Here is a 23,870-nt window from a genome sequence, read left to right as displayed (position 1 = left end):
GCATGGCCACCACAGCTAGAGGAGCGGCATGCCTGTTGCTGGCGCTGTTGATGTGGGCCCAGCTCAGCTCCTCGGGTGAGGGGCTACGGGCCCCACGGAGGACTATAGAGGGGGGGGGAGCGGGGCCCCTGGGTGGGCCTGAGGGCCCCACGAAGGACTATAGAGGGGGGGGGAGCGGGGGCCCTGGGTGGGCCTGAGGGCCCCACGAAGGACCATAGGGGGGCAGCGGGGCCCCTGGGTGGGGCTGAGGGCCGCCCAGGCCAGCGATGATGGCGTGCCGCTCAGGAGATCCAAGCGAGGCTGGATGTGGAATCAGTTCTACCTGCTGGAGGAGTTCACTGGGACGCAGATGCAGTATATCGGAAAGGTACGAGTTTCTCTCTCTCCCTCTCTCTCCCTCCCTCCGCACACGCACACGCACACACACACACGCACACGCACACGCACACGCACACGCACACGCACACGCACACGCACATGCACACTCACACGCACATGCACTTTCTCTACTTCTGTCTTCTTCACTATTCGTCTGTACCTAGCATTCTATCTGCTGTTGTTTTTTTTTCCCACCTCGATGAAAGGAACAGACATTAATGTCTGTTCCTTTCATCGAGGAGGGAGAAAAAAAAAAGAAAACTAAATCAATGCTCTGTTATCTTGTGTAAAAGTTTCACACAAGATAACAGAGCATTGATTTAGTTTTCTTTTTTTTTTGAAAGTTGCTATTGTAAGTAATTAAAAAAAGATATGGGGGGGAATACACTGCTTTAGTACAATACATATTTATAAGAGAGGTATTATTCTACGACAACAATCAAGAGGAAATAGATGAAAAGAAATGATAATCCTTTCAGATACTGACTCATTTGCATACTCCAAAAGACACAAACAATGCATAACCAAATGCATTAAGTTAAACTCAATCTAAAATATGGAAAGGAAAATCTTAACCCATTCTGAACGGGCACCCATTTTGGTGTTAGCATCATGTTATGCTTTAGGTATTGAAAAATAGCAGATCTACAAGCTCATATCGCGCCACCGAGTGGCGCGATACGAGCTTGTAGGTCTGCTATTTTTGAAAAAAATCGAAGAACGACTGACATTTTTAGAATCTGATCTTGGGTAGGAATGGGTTCATCAGACCAGTGTGTGTCCAGTGGAAAACCTCGTATGAATCTGATCTCAGGTCAGAATGGGTTAAAGTTCACCTGTGGTCTGCAAAACAAAAAGTGCCGTCCTTAAATGGGTTTGCATATATACGAGATAACACCCACGGCTTGTGAGAAGTCTTACTTGAACCGCCCTAACCTCTCCCCACTAATTGTCATCAATTCTGGCTAACCGGTACAACGCCAGTATAGCTAATGTTCACATGGTGGACGTCCTCCATTAACGCATTCTGACCGGGCACCCATTTTTGTGTCAGCATCATGTTATGCTTTAGCTATTGAAAAATAGCAGATCTACAAGCTCATATCGCGCCACCGAGTGGCGCGATACGAGCTTGTAGGTCTGCTATTTTTGAAAAATCGAAGAGCGACTGACATTTCTAGAATCTGATCTCAGGTCAGAATGGGTTAATCAGACCAGTGTGTGTCCAGTGGAAACCTCGTTATGAATCTGATCTCAGGTCAGAATTGGTTAACCCTCACCCTTCCGTAGGCTGTGGAGTTGCAGTCCACCCCATTTTCCGCTAACCGCCAGCTGTGTGTAGCTATTTGGATCACGTCCATTCCACTTTACATCAAGGCACCCATGAAGAGGCCCGTGGAGCCCTGCTGATAAAAACACAACAAGCAAACCTCTCTGCAGGGGTATTATTTTGTTCGACAAAAAAAAAAAAAAAAAAACACAACGTCGACCCAGATAACGCTGGCAGGGAGAGAGTAGCAGCGAGGCAAAGCGCCGGGCCAAAACAGGGAGAGTAGCAGCGAGGCAAAGCGCCGGGCCAAAACAGGGAGAGTAGCAGCGAGGCAAAGCGCCGGGCCAGAACAGGGAGAGTAGCAGCGAGGCAAAGCGCCGGGCCAGAACAGGGAGAGTAGCAGCGAGGCAAAGCGCCGGGCCAGAACAGGGAGAGTAGCAGCGAGGCAAAGCGCCGGGCCAGAACAGGGAGAGTAGCAGCGAGGCAAAGCGCCGGGCCAGAACAGGGAGAGTAGCAGCGAGGCAAAGCGCCGGGCCAGAACAGGGAGAGTAGCAGCGAGGCAAAGCGCCGGCCGGGCCAAAACACTGTGCTTTGCAGCGGAGGATGGAAGTCAACCCGCGTGTCTCCGCACGCTCTGGATACTGTAATTGAGGAGACAGTGAAGGCATCCTGGGCAAGGTCGGAGAGGAGAGGAGAGGGAGAGGAGAGGAGAGGGAAGAAAGGCAGTCCTGTGTGTTGCCAGGGGGGGGGGGGGGGTGAAGGTTGGGGGGGGGGGGGGGGGGGGTAGGTGGGTTGGGGGCCAGTTGCTTTGCATTCCTGCGGTGTGCGTCCGTGGTCGGATAGAATCATCCAACCAAATGAGATTTCCCCCCCTCCCCGCCGCAACATGCGTGTGTGTGTGTGTACGTCCTCCCCTGAGCGGGACTTGACTTTCAGCCTCTCTCTATACCCCCCCCCCCCCCCCCCCCCCTCCAGCCCTCCCTCCCTCCTTGGCCTTAAAAGGATTACAACGGCTGGCCCATATAGGCCGTGTGTGTGTGTGTGTGTGTGGTCGGAGAGGGGGGGGGGGGGGGGTAAAGAACAAAAAAAAAAGAGAGAGAGAGGGGACATCAAAGATCAGCGGCAGACATAATCAAACCGCTTCGTCTATACGGTGTGGGATGTCCTTCTTAAACCTCGTGCAAGGACTAATGGAGAGAAGAATGGATTATCAGGCCGGCGTGCACTTAACCGAGAGTGAACCCCGTCGGAGCCGCGAGGTGGTGCCCTGAGAGGCCTCTCTCCAGAAGACACCATTAAAGCACCGACCGTCGACCACCATACTTAACCCATTCTGACCTGAGATCAGATTCATACGAGGTTTCCGCCGGACACACACTGGTCTGATGAACCCATTCTGACCTGAGATCAGAGTCTAAAAATGTCAGTCGTTCTTCGATTTTTCAAAAAATAGCAGACCTACAAGCTCGTATCGCGCCACTCGGTGGCGCGATATGAGCTTGTAGATCTGCTATTTTTAAATAGCTAAAGCACGACATGATGCTAATACCAAAATGGGTTCCCGCGCAAAATGGGTTAATCATGACTCTCTGAGCGATCGCTCTGTCAGTGAACCAACCACGCACATGCACACGCACACACGTGCGCACACGCACGCACGCACACACACACACACAAACACACACACACACACACACACACACACACACACACACACACACACACACACACACACACACTTTTCTCCGCCAGCTCTCTCCGCTATAGTCAGCTGTCACACACAGGATTGCCATGCAATGTGTAAATCTTATCCGATTGCCATTATACTGTTTGTTAATTTTGCGATAAAGTGCAAGTGATGAATGGAGCCCAGAGGGGGAATGAATTAGCTTTTGGAGCACATGGGCAGCCATCTGCATCGTCTGCGTCCTGGAGACAGAAACGGGTCCCGCGGGGACAAGAGAGAGAGAAAACGACTGTCACAACAGAGGAACGCTGGTGTCATTGTGACAAAATAATGAGGACGTGAGTGTGGAACAATGGAATTATTGTTATTATACAGTAAATAACCCATTCTGACCGGGCACCCATTTTGGTGTCAGCATCATGTTATGCTTTAGCTATTTAAAAAATAGCAGATCTACAAGCTCATATCGCGCCACCGAGTGGCGCGATACGAGCTTGTAGGTCTGCTATTTTTGAAAATCGAAGAGCGACTGACATTTTTAGAATCTGATCTCAGGTCAGAATGGGTTCATCAGGACCAGTGTGTGTCCGGCGGAAACCTCGTATGAATCTGATCTCAGGTCAGAATGGATAAGGGAGCCACTCGTGACATGCAGTACAAGGTAGAATGATGAAACCAGTCAAATTGAAACAATCCGTCCCTTGATATATTATACAGCTCCAACTCAATGAATTACAATATTGTGTAAAAGTTTAAAAAAAAAATCCCCCTAATATAATTCAAAAAGTGAAACTTTCATATATTCTCAATTCATTGTGCATAAAGTGAAGTAGCCTATTTAAAAACTTTTTTTTGTTTTAATCTTGATGATTATGGCGTATGGTACAGCTCATGAAAATCGAAAAATCTCAACAAGTTAGAGTTATGTTACGAGACCACTAAAAATAATGATTTCTTTAAACGAGAAATGTCGACCATCTGAAAAGTATATTAATGTATGCAGTCAAGTTTGGTCTGGGCAAGAGGTCAAGAGGAAGGTGTGAGCCATGAGACTCAACATTGCAAATAAACGTGGGCTTCCATAACACCTCAACAGTGCCACAGGCCCAGAGTAGCCCAGACCAAGTATTGACTGCATACAGTACATTAATAATTTTAACCCATTCTGACCTGAGATCAGATTCATACGAGGTTTCCACTGGACACACATTGTTTTGATTGACCCATTCTGACCTGAGATCAGATTCTAAAAAATGTCAGTCGTTCTTCGATTTTTCAAAAAATAGCAGACCTACAAGCTCGTATCGCGCCACTCGGTGGCGCGATATGAGCTTGTAGGTCTGCTATTTTTCAATAGATAAAGCATAACATGATGCTAACACCAAAATGGGTGCCCGGTCAGAATGGGTTAATATACTTTCTCGTTTAAAAAAATCATTTTTTTCAAACTTTCATATATAACTTTCATAATGAAAGTTTCACTTTTTGAATTCAGTCAGACAACTCACAAATAGATTTAAACCAATATTTATAATAGAATTAGAACACAAGTGTGCATGTGATATTTGACGTGCAGGCGTTCGGCTCTGCTGCATTTTCTACCTGCTCGGCGCGATTGAACATATACCATCATAAAACATTAAGAGCAGGGAGATAGATATAGGCCTACAATAAAACCCCATGGGGAGCATAAATAGCCCACCGGTGGTGCTGGGGTGGTGGTGGGAGAGGAAGGCAGGAAGAGCATGCAGTCTAGTGAGTTTAAAGGGACACTTCACCCTTTTTGCAAAAAGATATATGTTAATGACGTTTAGAAGCTTTAGAACACTTTCCTGGGGGGCTTTATGTGTGTAATATGTGGTTTTAGATATTTTAGATTGTAGCAGTGAGCCTGTTGTCTCTGATGTCATGGACACTGGGCTCACTTCCTTCCTGGACTACATGTTGTCTCAGTAAGACAGCTCTCCCCCTATCCGCAAGGACCAAAGAATTATGGGAATTGTAGTCCAGGAAGGTAGTGAGACCAGTGTCCATGACATCAGAGACAACAGGCTCACTGCTACAATCTAAAATAACTAAAACCACATATTACACACATAAATACCCCCAGGAAAGTGATCTAAAGCTTCTAAACGTCATTAACATATATATTTTTGCAAAAAGGGTGAAGTGTCCCTTTAAGTAGCCCGCCCAATTGGTCAGCCGACTGCCGCATCAACGAATGACGTGTGGGACTTGCACACACATGTGTGAACACAATTCCCTCGGTTGTTTTTGAGTGGTGCAACCACTCCAAGGAACAGCAATGTCCGTGTACACCATATGTACCCATGTGGTCATGAGCACCAGTATACGCCTATTAGTACCAGTAGGGGCGCTGTTTGCCAGAAACAGAGATAGATAGTATTAGTGCTGCACTGTTGCCTGCTAATGAGAGAGAGAGAGAGGAGAGGAGGAGGGGGGGGGAGATAGGGGAGTTGCACCACTCAGTTCACACGGGTGTGATTTTTTTATATATATATTTATTTTTGTTTGTTTCTCCAAGCAAAAACCTGTATTAAACTGGGAACAGCTGCGCAAATTAAATTGCATTCTTCTCAAAAGCAGCGGAAACGAACTGAACAAACTCATTCCGTGCCGCGCACATCAAATGGCATATCGTGCGGACGGTAAAATGAACGGACCAGGAAAGTATAGCGCTGCTGACCAGAAGTCATAATCCGCCATGTTCGTGTCACTCCTAGAAGGGCTAATATGCCAACTGTGAGGCAGAGGAGATCTTTCATTGAGCTACAGAAAATATCGCCTAATTGCCAAATCCAGGCGCAGATGGAGAAAAAAAGACTAAGAGAAAAACGCTGCTAAAGATTGTGCTTACAACAGGAGTGAATGGAGGGGGGGGGGGAATGTAATCGCCCACCATAGCGAAATGAAATTGTCTCCTATGGAAACAACACCCGAATGCGGTAAGTGGATGCGAGGCTATATAGTCTGTACACATACAAATATAAAAAATACATTAAAGACGGCATGGGCACAAATAACCACTTTTAAAAAAAAGTTGTTAACCCATTCTGACCGGGCACCCATTTTGGTGTCAGCATCATGTTATGCTTTAGCTATTTAAAAATAGCAGATCTACAAGCTCATATCGCGCCACCGAGTGGCGCGATACGAGCTTGTAGGTCTGCTATTTTTGAAAAATCGAAGAACAACTGACATTTTTAGAATCTGATCTCAGGTCAGAATGGGTTCATCAGACCAGTGTGTGTCCGGCGGAAACCTCGTATGAATCTGATCTCGGGTCAGAATGGGTTAAAGACGTCATCGGCACAGAAAGACATTTCACCGCTGGAAGAAACTGCAGTCGCTCAACGTTAATAGTATTTGCAGTAGATAACAGTATAACACATCTAGAAATGCGCACCCTATGCATGGCCAGAAAAAATAATAGTAGTCTGTGTGTTTGACTATAGAGCACCGAAGTCCTGACGTAACTCGCTCATCCCTTCGATTCCCCTGGTTCTAAAGTCCTGACGTAACTCGCTCATCCCTTCGATTCCCCTGGTTCGCGGAAGTAATTTCTCTATGGAGAATAACATGGGGTGATCTTAATATCGTCTACTATAAGCGTTGTGGTCCAAAAATAAACAAGCTGTCTCGGCGTTATTGTCAGGGAGGTGTCTCTGTATCGTTTGCAACAGTCAGTCACTCATAAATGATACAGTCTGCTTCTAGCGAAAATCTAACTAATTCAGCAGCAGTAACATTAGCGTTTTCTCTCAGTCAGTTGATTCTTCATATCCATATGAGTGAAACGGCCGGGATGACATGTTTATTTTTCAAACACAGTTCTTATATGAAGCAATCTAAAAATCCTCCTATTGGGATTTCAATGCAACTAAACAAATACATGAACCTGGGGACTGACGCCCTCTACTGAAAGTGACGTCAGACTTCGGTGCTCTATAGGGTTTGACTGGACTGCTGAATTCCTACAATGACCATAATTCCTTGGCGCACTGCTCCTCCTTGTGGAAAGGGGGGGGAGGGCTGTCTTTTAGAGCAGAGCAGGGTGTTGTTTGACTCCTACAATCAGTGTGTTGGCCATGGTGATTTAAATAGAAAAAAACTACACTCCCCACACTCCTCGAGGAGGTGCCATGGGTGGTACACTACACTGGTGCTCATTAGCAGGCGAGCTGCATACAGGCCTTCCAGCAGTCGTGACTGCTATACGGTGGGGTGGGGAGGGGGGGTGGGGGGAGATATAATAATTTCTTGCGTTACCAAAGGGCACATCTCCACTGCGGGGGTGGGGGGCTGGTTAACCCATTCTGACCGGGCACCCATTTTGGTGTCAGCATCATGTTATGCTTTAGCTATTTAAAAATAGCAGATCTACAAGCTCATATCGCGCCACCGAGTGGCGCGATACGAGCTTGTAGGTCTGCTATTTTTTTTGAAAAATCGAAGAACGACTGACATTTTTTAGAATCTGATCTCAGGTCAGAATGGGTTTATCAGACCAGTGTGTGTCCGGCGGAAACCTCGTATGAATCTGATCTCAGGTCAGAATGGGTTAATGGGCCTGCGGGTGAGGCCTGTTTGTGCTACTATCACTCCTCATAAAGTATTTACAGCCACTGATCGGCCCCACTGGTGGTCCTATCTATGCTATAGGCCTGGTGGGCACACAGGCACCTCGGTGCAGCCCAACGCATGGCAGGCAGGGTTGGTGTCACGCATACACTACGACGTGATGAAGACTCCTTACACCAAGCTCAGGCACACACTGGAAGACGCACGCACGCACGCACGCACACACACGCGCACACACATGACTAATGGGCTGGAAATCATATTAGAAAGACACAAAGGACAAAACAAATGAACAGACCATCCATGTATTTGTAGCCTCTCTCTTATGAGTCAGGTGGGCCTCTTTGTGTGTGTATGACGTGCATGCAAACGTGCGCATGGCGGGGTTGGGTGTGTGTGTGTGTGTGTGTGTGGGGGGGGGGGGGTTGTCAGTTTATTTATTGGCATACCAGCTGCTCATTTTGGCGAGGACTTTGCAATGGTGTCACACGGCCCCGGGGCGGAGCGACTCTGTAGGAACGCACATCGTGGCGACCCCCCACCCCACCCCTCACCCCTCCCCGGCAGGGCGGTGGGTGGGTGGGTGGGTGACCCCGGAGCGTGTGTCTACTCACAGGATGCGACCCCCACCCCCTCCTCCCCCCCCCCCCCCCCCCCCCAACACACTGGTGTGACTGGAGGGACGACTTCAATTATGTTCCTCTCCTCGGCGGCATTGAGCTGGCGGACACGGCGGCGTTGATGAGGTCACCGGGGTGACAAAACAGCTGTCCGACAGCATCGCATCGCGGGGGGAAAGAGGGAGATGTCTGACTGAGTGAGAGGGGATGTTTCCCCAAAACAGTGGGTCGGGACCCATATGTGGGTCGCAGACACATTAACCCATTTTGGGCGGGCACCCCTTTTGGTGTTTTAAACATTATGTTATAATTTAGCTATTGAAAAATAGCAGATCTACAAGCTCGTATCGCGCCACCGAGTGGCGCGCTACGAGCTTGTAGGTCTGCTATTTTTGAAAATTCGTGAAAATGTGCCTCAAAATTTGGATTTTTTTTTTCAGAACGAACGTTTTTAACTCAAATCTTTGCTTCTGGGGAGGACCCTGGAACAACATATTTTCAGATGGGGGTCTCGGAGGCCAATTACAGATCATTTTTGGGGTCCTTGACATAAAATATTGAGTGATATAGGCCTAGAAACATTCAGAAAACTGTCAGGATTTAGAAGGCTTTTTTTATTTCGATGTCAGGCCTAAATGGGTTAAATAGGGTTCCCTTTATTTTTTTGTTTCCGACATTTTGTTTTAAATTATTGTTATTTCAAAACATTAAAAAAAAGAAGAAAACTTCCCCAAAAAAGGAAAGCTTTTCATGAATTTAAAACAAAATTTAAAACTTTTTTCTAGTATATTCCGTGCCGTGTTTTGAGCTTGTAGATCTGCTATTTTTACTAGTTTGGGTCCCAGGGAGACTCTTGGGTCACGGGCTAAAAGGTTTTGGAAACCACTGAAATTGGAACAATATCGCCTCAGCGCTTTTTGTGCATCGCCGTCCACCCCTCCCCCCCCCCCCCCCCCTCCCCCCCCTCCCCCTACACACTGGTTTTCCCTTTTTTCCCTTCGCGGGTCAGCTTAATTGCATTCTCATTATGAAATTTTAATACCCTCCCATCAAACCCATTCAGACAGTCAAGTCATATTCAAATGAGGGGCCATGAAACAGATGATGGCAGGCAAAGTGCAAAGACGCCCAACGGGAGGATGATGGCCATAATTAAAAGATAACATTCTTGGAAAAAAAGTATGCATACAAGATGGAAAACAAAGGGCACGGCGGCGAGAGGAATATAATCTGTGACATTTAACCTTCAAGACCGGCATGCTCTCTTGTTTACACATCAAACTGCCATCATTTCATAGGCTATATTCTCTCGCACAGGTTGAGGCTGCCATCTGGCTATACTATCCCATTCTGACCTGAGATCAGATTCAGACGAGGTTTCCACTGGACACACACTGGTCTGATTAAACCCATTCTGACGGTCACAACGCGTCGCTGATGCAACACGGTGTAGGCTTGTAGATCAGCTCTGTTCCCTGCGCTTCTATTAAAAGAGTAGAAAATAAATAAATAGCGTACTGTGACCGCGTGTCTGTGGGAACCGATAGAGAGAACCGAAATTGAATTATTGTAATGGGTACCCGGTACCCAGGCACGTTCGGTTCGGTACATACTTGGTCCCGAAGTTCGGGACCCACCCCTATTCTGACCTGAGATCAGATTAAAAAAATGTCAGTCGTTCTTCGATTTTTTTCAAAAATAGCAGATCTACAAGCTCATATCGCGCCACTCGGTGGCGCGATATGAGCTTGTAGATCTGCTATTTTTCAATAGCTAAAGCACGACATGATGCTGACACCAAAATGGGTGCCCGGTCAGAATGGACTATAGAAGTCAGCCAGACTCTACAGGCCTGGACACACAAGGCCTTCAAGGGTAACTGGCTAATTGCCTTCCTCTGTTCCGAGTGTCACAATGTGTTAATTGCGGGGAAATGCTCGTCTGAGCAAACTAATCCCCGTTCGCACTTGAAACGTATTCATTTCCTTCACACAAAGGCTGCTAACATGTCACACGCAGAATAATGTCATACGAAGAGCTCAGCTTTTATTCCTCAGCCCACTTAACCCATTCTGACCCGAGATCAGATTCATATACGAGGTTTCCACTGGACACACACTGGTCTGATTAAACCCATTCTGACCTGAGATCAGATTCTAAAAATGTCAGTCGTTCTTCGATTTTTCAAAAAATTAGCAGACCTACAAGCTCGTATCGCGCCACTCGGTGGCGCGATATGAGCTTGTAGATCTGCTATTTTTAAATAGCTAAAGCATGACATGATGCCGACACCAAAATGGGTGCCCGGTCAGAATGGGTTAATAACCCTCTAAGACCCGCATTAATTTCTACTTTCAAAAAATAGATTTCAACCTCACTACTACTTTGTACTACTAGGACTAAGACTAAAAAATATGTAAATAAAAAAATAAAAAATAAAGTTTGATGAAAAAATTATAATAATTATATAATAATATGATAAATTAATAATTTACATTTGGGGGATATCTTTCACAATAATGAATAAAACATGTTCTAGACATTCTACTGATCACAAAAAAACATATATTACAATTATTGTACCTACTTTTATTAGGGTAAAGGTCAAAAGTCTTAGGTTAAAAATTGTTCAAAATCGCACAGAGTCCAGACATTTTTAATTTGTGTGAATTTCAGCCTCTGTGGGGGGTATTTATATGCAAATATCATGACCAATGGCATTGAAATGGCATTGCAATGAACATCACTGATGACGTTTAGGTGAAAAAAGAACAGATTTGTTTTTTTTTAGTAATTAATTAAAATATAATTGTTGCTAAAAAGCAACGCTGGGTCTTAGAGGGATAAAGATGAAAGGATACAGTATGAGGTAGAGGCCGGGGTGGATATTAAGCCATTATTCGTAGCCACTGAGAGATGTAAATTAAAATACAAACCACGAGAAAGGATGACTCGAGTGGGTGACTCTGACATGAACACGGCTGTCTATGTAATTATGAAATAAGTGCTTTCTTTATTGGAAGAAAAAAAAAGTGTTCATGACAACGAGCACAGATCAAAGCTGCCATGTTTATTAATCTGTCCACTTAAAGGTCGAATGATAAAGTATTTATGGACTAGCGGCATAGTGAACAGTGAAAAATCATTGAGAAACGCTGTGTCAAATACAAACCACAAGCATACATCTCAGCATAAGTGCTTTTTCGTGCAATAATCATTTATCAAAAAAGAACACTGTGTTGAAAACACTATAGGTTTTGTCTGTCTGTTTGGCAGCTCAGCTTTGTAAACTGAAGGTTCGTTATGTTTGTCACGTTTTCAATATGAATTTATAAGAAAAAAAAGAAATACCACAGACCACGGCGTGTTGGTTTTAGTATGACGGTCACAGAGGACAGGACAAGAAAAGGCTAGCGAGCTATTGATGCTTGGTGGTGTGACCGGACCCAATGCTTTCTTGTCTCCCTCCCACGGTGATAGTTTAATTGTATTTTCAATAAAAATTGATCAGGTGGGGTTAGTGTGAATGCACATAGGGCTCCCAGATTGATTTCTGGGAGAGTTTTTCCGTTTTTGCAGCTGGGGCCCACCACTAAATTATCTTCACCAGCAAGGCCAGATGGAGACATAGGAGAGGACAGAGGTCACAATTCCCCTATTGTGGTGTTCGACGCTGTTCTGTAGCATGCTATATATATATATATATATACAGTAGCTGCTCTTGGTGATGTTGGGTGTAGGGGCTGCCTAAGAAATCTTATGCTACGGGCCAATATACGATAGTATATGCTGATTGATTGATTGATTTATTAACAGTTTGTTGTGTTTGGTGTGCGGTCAGCTGTCTGCCCCAAGGAAGAATTTCAAACTCACAAAACGTATTCTTCGTATCCTTTTCTTTTATTATATCCAAAATGGACGATATGCTCCCAGTCTCTTAACTTCATTTTCCCCTCCACGGACACGGGACAAAACGGATTATAAAGTAAATAATAAACTAATTTCATTTAAAATACTTCCACCGCCATTCTTTCACATCATAAACAACCACACACGAGCAGGTGCTGTGATTGATCACTAGCCAATGACCTCACGGTCTGAGGCGGGCCTTAGGGCTGAGCACAGCCCTCTATTGGCTCTGGGGCTGAGAGATTTTAGCCCCAATGGCAAGTAAACTAAGCAGGCGTGTCTTGGCAGCGGTCAATCATTCAACGCAATGAAAGCCAATGGAAGCATTTTGGGCTGTAAAAAATCTGCCCATTTTGACCTATTTTGTGTTTTTCTTTTAACTATTTGATGCTGTTGCTGCTTTAGATTATACCAGAATATAAAAGCATCTATTCTAAAACATTTTAATAATAATTTCTCATCTTTACTCCATAAGATAGGGGGGGCTCAGCCCCCCTTGCCCATTGATACGAGCCATCCTTGTATATATATATATGAATGAGAGAGATAGAGAGAGAGAGAGAGGAGAGAGAGAGAGAGAGAGAGAGAGAGAGAGAGAGAGAGAGAGAGAGAGAGAGAGAGAGAGAGAGAGAGGACTCCTTGGCAAGATCACTCTTCACATAAAAATGAGAGTCGACACAGCATATGTCACACTGTCTATCTGACTATCTCCCATATGAGCAGCATGGTGGGAGCTCGATGTTATTAACTGAATTGTCGTCGCGCTAGCAGAGATAGGCAGCCAGATAGACAGTCATGGAGGGGGACATTGCTGCTGAGGCGGCGGGAGGAAGATAATGTTGAAGTGGGCTGTTTTCAGCCAGCCGAGTCTCTCTTTAGAAGCTTGCACTGTAAAGCAGAATCGCAAACACTCCATAAAGGAAATCCTGCACAGCACTCTCCTGGCTCGGACGGGCAGAAACCAAACACACAGAAACAATTTAAAATAAAATAATATATTTTATATATGTTGACAGATAAAAAGTTACTTTTTCTAGTATTGACAAAAGCGAACAATAGGTGTGGATGACACTATAGCAAAGTTGTTCAAATTCTTTTGAATTCACTCCTTGCTCGGTTGAACGAGAACAAATATTATAAGAGATTGGAAGTATAGGTGAACAAAATGCTACACCCAAGATGCTACAATCTTGCAGCATACCTATTTGGTTAAGGGGGGGGGGGAGAGAGAGAGAGCTGCACAATGACAAACTTTAGACACTAATGCAAGCCTCTCATTTGCCCTCGTGCGACCCTATGAATTAGTAAAGCCACGGAAAAGCCTTTTAATACACATGTGTGACACGTGACCCTCTAGGCCTCTACAAATCACCATACCGACCCAAATACACTCTTCAGGGGATGGGTTAGCCAGAGGCCCAGGGGAGAGATAGAGAGAAGGAGAGGTACTGTATTAGGCGAAAGAGACAACGTACTGCTTCAGACCCCGTGACTGTCCAATCCTGCACGGACACAAGGCCTTCAAGGGTAACTGGCTAGCTGCCTTCCCCCAGTTCTTAGTGTTAATTAACGTGTTAATTGCAGCCAATGCTCGTCTGAGCGAAATCATCGTTGTCACACTTGAAATGTGTTACAGTTTTGGAGCCATATCTCCAAAACTGGTGGGTCAAACTGAAAAACCAACATGTCAATTTGAAGCTATGATTCCATGCTTTAAAAAAAAACGTCAGTCAAATGTGGTCTGACGAGTTCCACTTTATTACTTAGTGCACTTAAAGATATGAAAGGATAAAGTACTGTAAGGGTATAAATTAAGTCATTATTCAAGAAAAGTAGCCATCACTGAGAGATGTTAGACGAGAAAAGATCACTTGAGATTCTGATGTGTAAAGAGCTGTCTATGTAATTATGACAGGAAAAATAGCCGCATTTTTATATTTATATGTTTGTTTTTCACGTGTCTATGAGGTGACAGTACAATTAGTGTTATTGTGTGCAATGATGTCTTCCCTTTCTATCCATGGTACTTCCTGGAGGTTGAAATCTTGAGTGAAAAGTGCCAATCAAAAAACATTTTCCACAACAGGTGTGGTCTTGGCTAACACAAACACACATGCAGCAACAGAGGGGAAGTAAACAGAGAGAAAGAGAGAGAGCAGCAAAACAATCCATGAGACTCACCACTCTGCAGGGGATGGTTGAAAGATCAGTAGTTTCCATAGTGCATGGTGTTCACGTTGGTAAAAAGGTTAATATGATCCTGAAACGTAATCCATTCATTCAGCACAGCTTTGATTTCCCCTATCAAAGCTGTGTTGTGTAGGAAGCCAAGGCCAAGCTCTGAGAAGGAAGTGAAGTGGTCACGTGACTGGGCTGCGCCATGACAGTTTCATGGACACTTTCATGGGAGCCAAACTCACACCGGAAGTGCAATGAATACATGGCAGTGAATGGAGCCGGCTGGACCAGCTCATAACAAACATTACTTTACCAAAGGTCTCAATTGTTCATGAATAATGTTTGTTATGAGCTGGTCCAGCCGGCTCCATTCACTGCCATGTATTCATTCACTTCCGGTGTGAGTTTGGCTCCCATGATAGTGTCATGGCACAGCCTAGTCACGTGACCACTTCTCTTCCTTCTCAGAGATAAAATAAAATAAAATATCAGAGCCTGAAATGCCAACGTCTATCTATGGGATGTTTATGGCAGTCAAAGAGGACCGCATGATAAATGTGATCAAATGCAGCAATAAGATCAATGAGGAATAACATGTAACATTTGGATGTATCAGCTGTTAAAAGATCCTTAGAGACTTTGAGTGTCTGTGCAGTGCAGTGCCATGGACAAAATATTTTAAAAGCTGAAGTCTTCCATGAGGCCTTTTTCCACCATCATAATTTAGTAGGCCTACTCCATATACACAGTGTTCAAATACACATCTATGGCTGACTGTAAATAGAGTGATGTTCATGCAACAGTAGTCAAGCAAAAATAAGTAGGGTTTCAAGCATTTGTGTATGTGTCGAGTGTCGACCTGCCGAGAAATACATCATCACTGCGCCCAGTTCCATGCAAGGCTATAGGCTATAGCCTAAATAAAAGCATTTAGAAATGCTAATAAAAGCATTTCTAAATGCTATACAAAAGCTGAAGCTACAAGAGCTCGGTATCCTTCTTTTATTGACAGTTTCTTTAAGCTCACACACATCTGCACAACAACACCAGAACTGATTTAGTCAACAAACATTTACTCACCAAAGCACGCAGGATATCGTTGATACAATACATGCAAAGTAAACGAGATAACTGGACCCACCCACCGACGGTTTTTAAATGAAATGTTTGCAGACTCCCAACAAAATAATGTCAACCCTCTCCCCCCCCTCTGTGCTTCCTCTCCCCACAGCTTCATTCAGACGCGGACCCGGGCGACGGCAGCGTGAGGTACGTTCTCAGCGGCGAGGGCGCCGGGACTCTGTTCAAGATAGATGAGAAGTCGGGCGACCTCCACGCCACCAAGAGGCTGGACCGCGAGGAGAAGGACATGTACGTCCTCCACGCCAAGGTGGTCAACCGCTTCACCAACGAGGTGCTGGAGGACAACTCCGAGTTCGTCATCAAGATCCACGACATCAACGACAACGAGCCCAGGTTTACCAGCAACCCCTACCTGGCCCGGGTCCCCGAGATGTCCGACATTGGTGCGTACCTATACCTGTGATACCCTGGCCTATGTGTTAACTTGTCTACTAGATACAAACCCCATTGTCTAGGAATGTACATGCTCTTTTATGAAGTCAACGTTTTTTTTTTTAGAACACCATGGCTTGGCAATTTCAATTAAAATAGATGAATAACTAGAAAAAGTTGAGAAATCTGAAAGACCCGTTTCGTTGAATGGCTCTAGAGAGACTGTGTACCAATTTGCGCGATGTTTGGACAAAATCTGTAGGTGTACTGTGCAAAAACTTGTTTTGTACAAAGCGGCCTCCTGGTGGCGCTATAACAGGCCGTTCTGGAAAGTTTGGGGCAGAGGTTCATCGTTGGCATCCAGGGAGTGTGTGTGCAAAATGTGGCATCGACCGGGTTAACGGTGGCCGAGATTAGCTGCTCACGGACACACACACGGACGGACGGACACACGGACGGACGGAGTGCAAAACATACTCTCCCCCCATGCCTTCGGCCTGGTGGAGACAATAATAATGAATTGCAGTTATCTACAATTACCTATATTTTTTATGATTGGTACTTTATTATAGGTTTAATTCCAGTACACACAAACCACATCAACACATATCTGATCCTGAGGAAAAGTCAGTTTTCCGCTTCACCCAGCTGCGAGCAGATGCGTAGGGGGTAGCCATGATTCATGACGTAACTTCACCCTGGTTTTTGCGAACGCTACATTTACAAAGAATTAAAATATATAAACATTCGCATTTCAAATATAAAGTACTCACAAAGTGTCCCACATGTGTTAGTTAGTAGCAGCGCCAGCGATTAGAATTTCTGCATCCCGCGTTGTTTAATAAAAAGCATTTTTATCCAAGGTGTTATTTTGCCATTGGCTTTCAACTACGCGCCCCTATCGGTCGGGAGGAGGGTGGCACTCGGTGTGTTCGATATAGGTACGCTGACCGCCCTGCCAATACAGACTAATAGGCGAGTGCGCTCCCGGTGTGCAACTGTGGATTTCCCAAACGAACCCCGTTTGAAAAAAGTAGCTGGGGAGCTCGGACAAAAATGCTTTTTATTAAACAAAGCGGGACGCAGCAATTCTACTCGCTCGCGCTGCTACTAACTAACACCCGTGGGACACTTTGTGAGTACTTTATATTTTAAATCTGAATGTTTATATATACGGAAATCTTGTAAATGCAGCGAGCGCAAAAAACAGGGCAAAGTTTCTGCATGACTGTCATGATAATCATCATGGCAGTCATGTTCCAGGGCTACGTAGGGGGGAACAGTCGGGGGTTTTATGTGTCTTATTCAGACACATTATTCTGACACATAACACACATTTCCACACCTAGAGGCGTACAGTACATGGCAATGGGTATGTGCACCTAAAACATGAATGCAACATGGCAATGCCCGTCTATCTATTCAATGCATAATGCATGGTGTGTCGTGTGTGTGTGTGTGTGTGTGTGTGTGTGTGTGTGTGTGTGTGTGTGTGTGTGTGTGTGTGTGTGTGCGTGGGTGGGTGAGTGCTGCATGTGTGCTGCGGTGATCAGGATTACAGGGTTCATAGTTAACAGAGGATTGAGACATTGCAGAATGCCAGTTCTTAGCGGATCAATGGGAGTTTATCAATCATAATAATGGAGCCGACTGAATGAGAGGATGGCTCGAGTATAATTAACCCATTTTTACCTGACCATTAAAACATGTCTTTTTAAAATGTATTTTTCTATATCAGTGGTTCTCAATATTTCATGTCAAGGACCCCATGCCGAAAATATGTTGTTCCAGGGACTCACCAGACGCAAAGATTTGAGTTAAAAACAGAAACTCTGACATAATATATATTCAAAGATTTGAGGCACATTTTCACGTTTTTTTTTTTTGCAGACCTACAAGTTCATATGAGCTTGTAGATCTGCTATTTTTCAATAGCTAAAGTATAACGATGCTACACCAAAAGGGGTTCCCGCCCAAAATGGATTAACCCATTCTGAACTGAGATCAGATTCACACGAGGTTTCCACTGGACACACACTGGTCTGATTAACCCATTCTGACCTGAGATCAGATTAAAAAAATGTCAGTCGTTCTTCGATTTTTCAAAAAATAGCAGACCTACAAGCTCGTAGCGCGCCACTCGGTGGCGCGCTATGAGCTTGTAGATCTGCTATTTTTCAATAGCTAAAGCATAACATGATGCCGACACCAAAATGGGTGCCCGGTCAGAATGGATTAAATGAGAATCATTAGGAAAGAATAAACAAAGCAAACGCGTCTCTGTGACGGCTACGGCTGTACGGAAGCAGATAATCTTTATTATTATTTTATCTTATTTAAACAGTGTTTGATTTAATTACTGGCATTGTCAACTATATCATCAGTGTGAATAAATAGTGGTGCTCTCGCTCTCTCCCCTTTGCCGCGTCAATTTTCTCCAGACATTACCGTTTGTTGATTTTGCATTATCATTTTGTTCTTGTCACTGTGCTGCTAAATTAAACTTTAATTATGGCGCGCGCCTGGCCTCGTGTTCAGCATGCCAGCAAGGGAAAGACTGCAGACTGTGCTCCAGAGCGCAGATAAATGGCAAATAAAAAGAGATCCTAATCAATACTTGCACAAATACAGGCTGCTGATGCCTGGCCGCTGCTGCTGCTGTTCTCTGGGACTGAGGGCCGCTGGTCTTTGGCTTTCCAGCCAAAGCATGTCATAACCCATTCTGAACGGGCACCCATTTTGGCGTCAGCATCATGTTATGCTTTAGCTATTTAAAAATAGCAGATCTACAAGCTCATAGCGCGCCACCGAGTGGCGCGCTACAAGCTTGTAGGTCTGCTATTTTTGAAAAATCGAACAGTGACTGACATTTTTTTAATCTGATCTCAGGTCAGAATGGGTTCATCAGACCAGTGTGTGTCCGGCGGAAACCCTCGTATGAATCTGATCTCAGGTCAGAATGGGATAAAGGTGTCACTCAGAGACAGAGAGAGAGGCTTTTCTCTAAAGGCAGCAGCACAGGTGCCCATGGCAACAATCACGGTGTGATGTCACCGCTTGGCTGCAGCGCGCATGCATGTGTCCGTGGGTCCTGCAGGCAGCTGGCCCTCTAAATGAAGATGAAAATGTGACTTTCACCAACAGACAGATTAGGAACCATTGTCTACTTTATTATAACAGGATTTCTGTCTAGACTCGATTTATATTATATAAATTGCCAAGTATACGATAAATGCACAACAGCAGCTGATATTGGTGAACGTGTGGAGGGATATGCAGAATTGATAAGGGCTGAACAATATTGGAAAATAGTGGCATTGCGATATTTTAAAAAACCCAAAAGTTACATGTTTGTAAATTTCACCGGATATATACAGCTTTTAACTTCACTAGCTTCGTTTTGGAGCAGCCAGCAATGACGAGGGTCATTATCGGTGGTAATCCATGCCCCCGTTTTATGTCAGCCATGACACCGTTAATCCTAATCCCACAATCTAAAGTCCGTGATCAACACGATAGTCATATAATGCACTATACTTACCGTAAAACAGGGCTCATCTTTGACGGGGTGAACGGAAGGTGGTGTCAGGGATTCAGCAGATTACAGGAGAGGCTTTAACCCATTCTGACATGAGATCAGATTCTATAAACGTATTCTACATCCTGACAGTTTTCTGAAAAAGCTATGTTTCTATGTCAGTCGTTCTTCGATTTTTCAAAAATAGCAGACCTACAAGCTCGTATCGCGCCACTCGGTGGCGCGATATGAGCTTGTAGATCTGCTATTTTTCAATAGCTAAAGCATAACATGATGCTGACACCAAAATGGGTGCCCGGTCAGAATGGGTTAAATCACACGGGCTCCAATTTAAAATGTTACATTACACTTAGCTGTATAAAGCTGCAGTATCACTCCAGGGAATTAACACGGGACAAAATACACAGCTTAACATTTGCCTTACTTTGCGTCATGCAACAGGTGCACATGCGTACATCATCACAGTACGGTAATGATGGAACAATATTTGTTCAGCCCCTGGTAATGATGCACTTGACAACATTGCAGACATGGTGACACAGATACAAATAGATATAGTGCACCCAGGCAGAATGACATAGGCTTTTTTATAGTGACATTACAGTATGGATCTCTTTTGATAAATAAATTAATAAATAATAATAATAATAAAATATGTTTATTCATGTTACAGTTTTTAGGCAGCAATGAGATCTGATATGCTTTTTCTTTTCCCGTTGCAAATCCTTTTGGGAGTTTAATTCCCTATAGTTAAATGTATCAGTGATCAAGATTGGGTGGACTTGCGTAAGAATTCTCATCATAACTTTCACTTTTGTGTCACGTAGTGCGAATCAGACAGATGCTCTCTCTCTCTCTCTCTCTCTCTCTACACCCCCCCCCCCCCCCCCCCCCGATACTCACAACACTCCCTGTTTCTTAGTAAGATAGAAACGGCACGGTATTCCGCCCTTGCGGGGTCTTCGCCTGCCTTGACATCAAATTAGAAAGTTTCATGGGGTCATTATCATTGTATTTCACTATTCTATATTTATAACCAGCTCTGCCATTAAATATTTCTAGTCAATTAATTTCCTTACACATGTAATGAGCCAACGCTTGGCCCCTCCAGGCACCATTTGGGAGGTGCTACTTGGCTACCCACACTTTCTGCTCTCTGCTGAAATAGATGCCTCGATCGGCCCCAAATGGTTCACTTTCTGCTCTCTGCTGAAATAGATGCCTCGATCGGCCCCAAATGGTTCACTTTCTGCTCTCTGCTGAAATAGATGCCTCGATCGGCCCCAAATGGTTCACGGCCGTTCACGCGTGATCAGACATAAGCCTTTGCTCGGCCCTCCAGATCTACAAATGCACTAATAGGTTTCTTGGGGTTTGCAAAGTAGCAGACACACATCAGTGCCACATCCAATGTTTAGTGAGAGAAGCAGAGAGATAATACTCTGAAAAATGCATTAGGACTTCATTGATTACTTGTAGAAAATCAATCAACTATGAGGCTAAGTGCCCTGACGCTGGCAGATATCACCTTATGGGTAATGCGACATGACACGAAATCATCGATCCCCCTTTTTTATATCCTATTTATTTGTTTAGCTTTTAAAGCACGAGTGAGCATGAATGCGAGGTGATCCGACACCCCGTCACAAGGTGCACCAACGTTACCAATTATTATCCGCAAGCTGGTATAGTTTTCAACAAAACCAAAGAGCTGATCTAATCTGTTACGATATGTTGTCTTCTCTTCTCTCTCCTTCCTGCCACTCTCTGCCACCCAGGCACCTCCGTTGTTCAGGTGACGGCCACAGACGCAGACGACTCCACGTACGGGAACAGTGCCAGGGTGGTCTACAGCATCCTGGAGGGTCAGCCGTACTTCTCTGTGGACCCCGAGACGGGTCAGTGTCCAAGCTCCAATGTGTCACTTTGAAATGTGATGTGATGTGATGTTTCTATAGCCCACCACACACCGGCTGCGTCGCCGCGCAGCGGACACAGCCGCCTCCATTATTTTCAATTAACCTATCGCACACCGGCTGCGTCCGACGCGCGCTGGCGCGCGGTCACGCCTCGCCTGCCGCGCCGATGCACCACTGTTCTATTTTCCAGGCGTTGCCGCGCGGCCTCCACCCGGCTATCCGTGGGCGTGGCAATGGAATATAGTCAACAAAACTCCCCAGCCACGTGGTAGCGCGCCGCGTCCTGTTGGTGTTGCCGTGCGGCTATGGCGCGCCGCAATACTGTGCCGCGGCGGTCGCAGACGGTGTGTGTCGGGCTTCAGTCGGTCGTTCTTCGATTTTTCAAAAAATAGCAGATCTACAAGCTCGTAGCTCTATGAGCTTGTAGATCTGCTATTTTTCAATAGCTAAAGCATAACGTAATGCTAACACCAAAACGGGTTCCCGCCCCCAAAATGGGTTAACCCATTTTAGACCTGAGGACGCATCTGTTTAGCCATAGCTTTTAGCTTTCAACCACTTGAACCATTTATTTTAAAGGTATATTCAGTGATTTCGCTCAAAAAACCTTAGGTTTCGTTTTTGGCTGTGGGACCCAGCCTTTCGTCCAATCAGGATAGAGAGTCAAAAACGAAACCTAAGGTTTTTTGACCCCCAGGGGTTAACTGGGGACAGGGAAGAACTCCTTATATGGCCAGCACACTCTATAGTAGGGAGGATTATCACAACAAAACAAAAAAATAAGTGATATTTGAATTAAGTGAAATCACTGAATATACCTTTAAACTTTAGCTGTTGAAAAATAGTACATCTACAAGCTTGTAGATCTGCGTGTATGTGTGGAGCAAATCTTTGAATATACATTTTCTTTCACAAACGTGTTTAACTCAAATGTTTGCTTCTCTGACAAATCTCTGCTTCTAGAACAACACATTTTGAGATGGGGGGTCTGCACTCTGCAGCCAAATACTCATCATTCTGGGGGTCCTTGAATCGGGTCTGCGGGTCTTTATGGGTTAACCCATTCTGAACGGGCACCCATTTTGGTGTCAGCATCATGTTATGCTTTAACTATTTAAAAATAGCAGATCTACAAGCTCATAGCGCGCCACCGAGTGGCGCGCTACGAGCTTGTAGGTCTGCTATTTTTTGAAAAATCGAAGAACGACTGACATTTTTAGAATCTGATCTCAGGTCAGAATGGGTTAATCAGAGTGTGTCCCAGTGGAAACCTTGTATGAATCTGATCTCAGGTCAGAATGGGTTAAATGGTCATTGCTACTGTTCACGTTGTTGACCTGGCAACTAAGTAAGGGCAGAGTGAAAGCGACTGAGGGACTGCCATTGGATTCTTTTGAATTTTCGTTTTTTTTATCATGTAATATGAAAGCAGGGAATCATAGCTTCAAATTTACATATTGGTTGTTCAGTTTGAGCCACTTGAGCCAGTTTTGGAGATATGGCTTATAGAGTAATGTCTTGCAGAAAAAACAGCGAGTTGAGAAAACAGGCTTGAAATGTTCACTTCTGTGGACTCTAACATTACACCTACAGCTACATGTTTAAGCATTTATTTCATATTTACATGTCGATTTTAAGCTCTGACACTTATTTCAGACATGCTCTAGTATGTGAAGAGTCTGCCTGGCTATGCTATTAACTCATTCTGGTGAAAAGCTGGAGTTTGCACGATGGCAGGCTCTCAGTCAAATCTGGTCACATTATTGTCTCCTAACCCATTCTGACCGGGCACCCATTTTGGTGTCAGCATCATGTTATGCTTTAGCTATTGAAAAATAGCAGATCTACAAGCTCATATCGCGCCACCGAGTGGCGAGATACGAGCTTGTAGGTCTGCTATTTTTGAAAAATCGAAGACACTTTTAGAATCTGATCTCAGGTCAGAATGGGTTAATAATGAAACTGTCAGGATGTAATAGACATTTTTAGAATCTGATCTCAGGTCAGAATGGGCTAACTCAGTGGTTCTGGTTCTGCCAGCCCTTTCTGGATCAGGGCCCGCTTGAAACATTTTATTTGCATTTGCGCAACACCCGTCTGACCACTTAGTGGTATGTGGTCAGACCGGTGCGTTTATTTTAATGATTGAACAATCGATTGTGTTCCGGCTTGGATCAATAGAATACTTAGTATACATTACATTAACTTGACTATTTATCTGCATCACAAAAAAACACATTTTCATGGTTTTAAC

At 44.7% G+C, this 23,870-nt stretch overlaps 1 protein-coding gene across 1 annotated transcript in view; it reads left to right on the top strand.

The window, feature by feature from the left end:
- The first annotated feature begins 274 nt into the window (after positions 1-274).
- The window catches only part of LOC310868381 (cadherin-6-like), a 48,563-nt gene continuing 24,967 nt past the window's right edge, over positions 275-23,870 (top strand). The window contains exons 1-3 of the mRNA XM_083778805.1: positions 275-367; positions 15,876-16,170; positions 21,476-21,595. Coding sequence (XP_083634931.1) covers positions 305-367; positions 15,876-16,170; positions 21,476-21,595 — 478 coding nt within the window. The 5' untranslated portion in view covers positions 275-304. The remainder of the gene's footprint in view (positions 368-15,875; positions 16,171-21,475; positions 21,596-23,870) is intronic.

Source organism: Protomyctophum parallelum (genome assembly GCF_964188405.1).
Source record: "Protomyctophum parallelum genome assembly, chromosome: 12".
Lineage (NCBI taxonomy): Eukaryota > Metazoa > Chordata > Actinopteri > Myctophiformes > Myctophidae > Protomyctophum > Protomyctophum parallelum.
The sequence above is the reverse complement of the archived record's forward strand: the minus strand, read 5'-3'. Positions and strand labels throughout refer to the sequence as shown.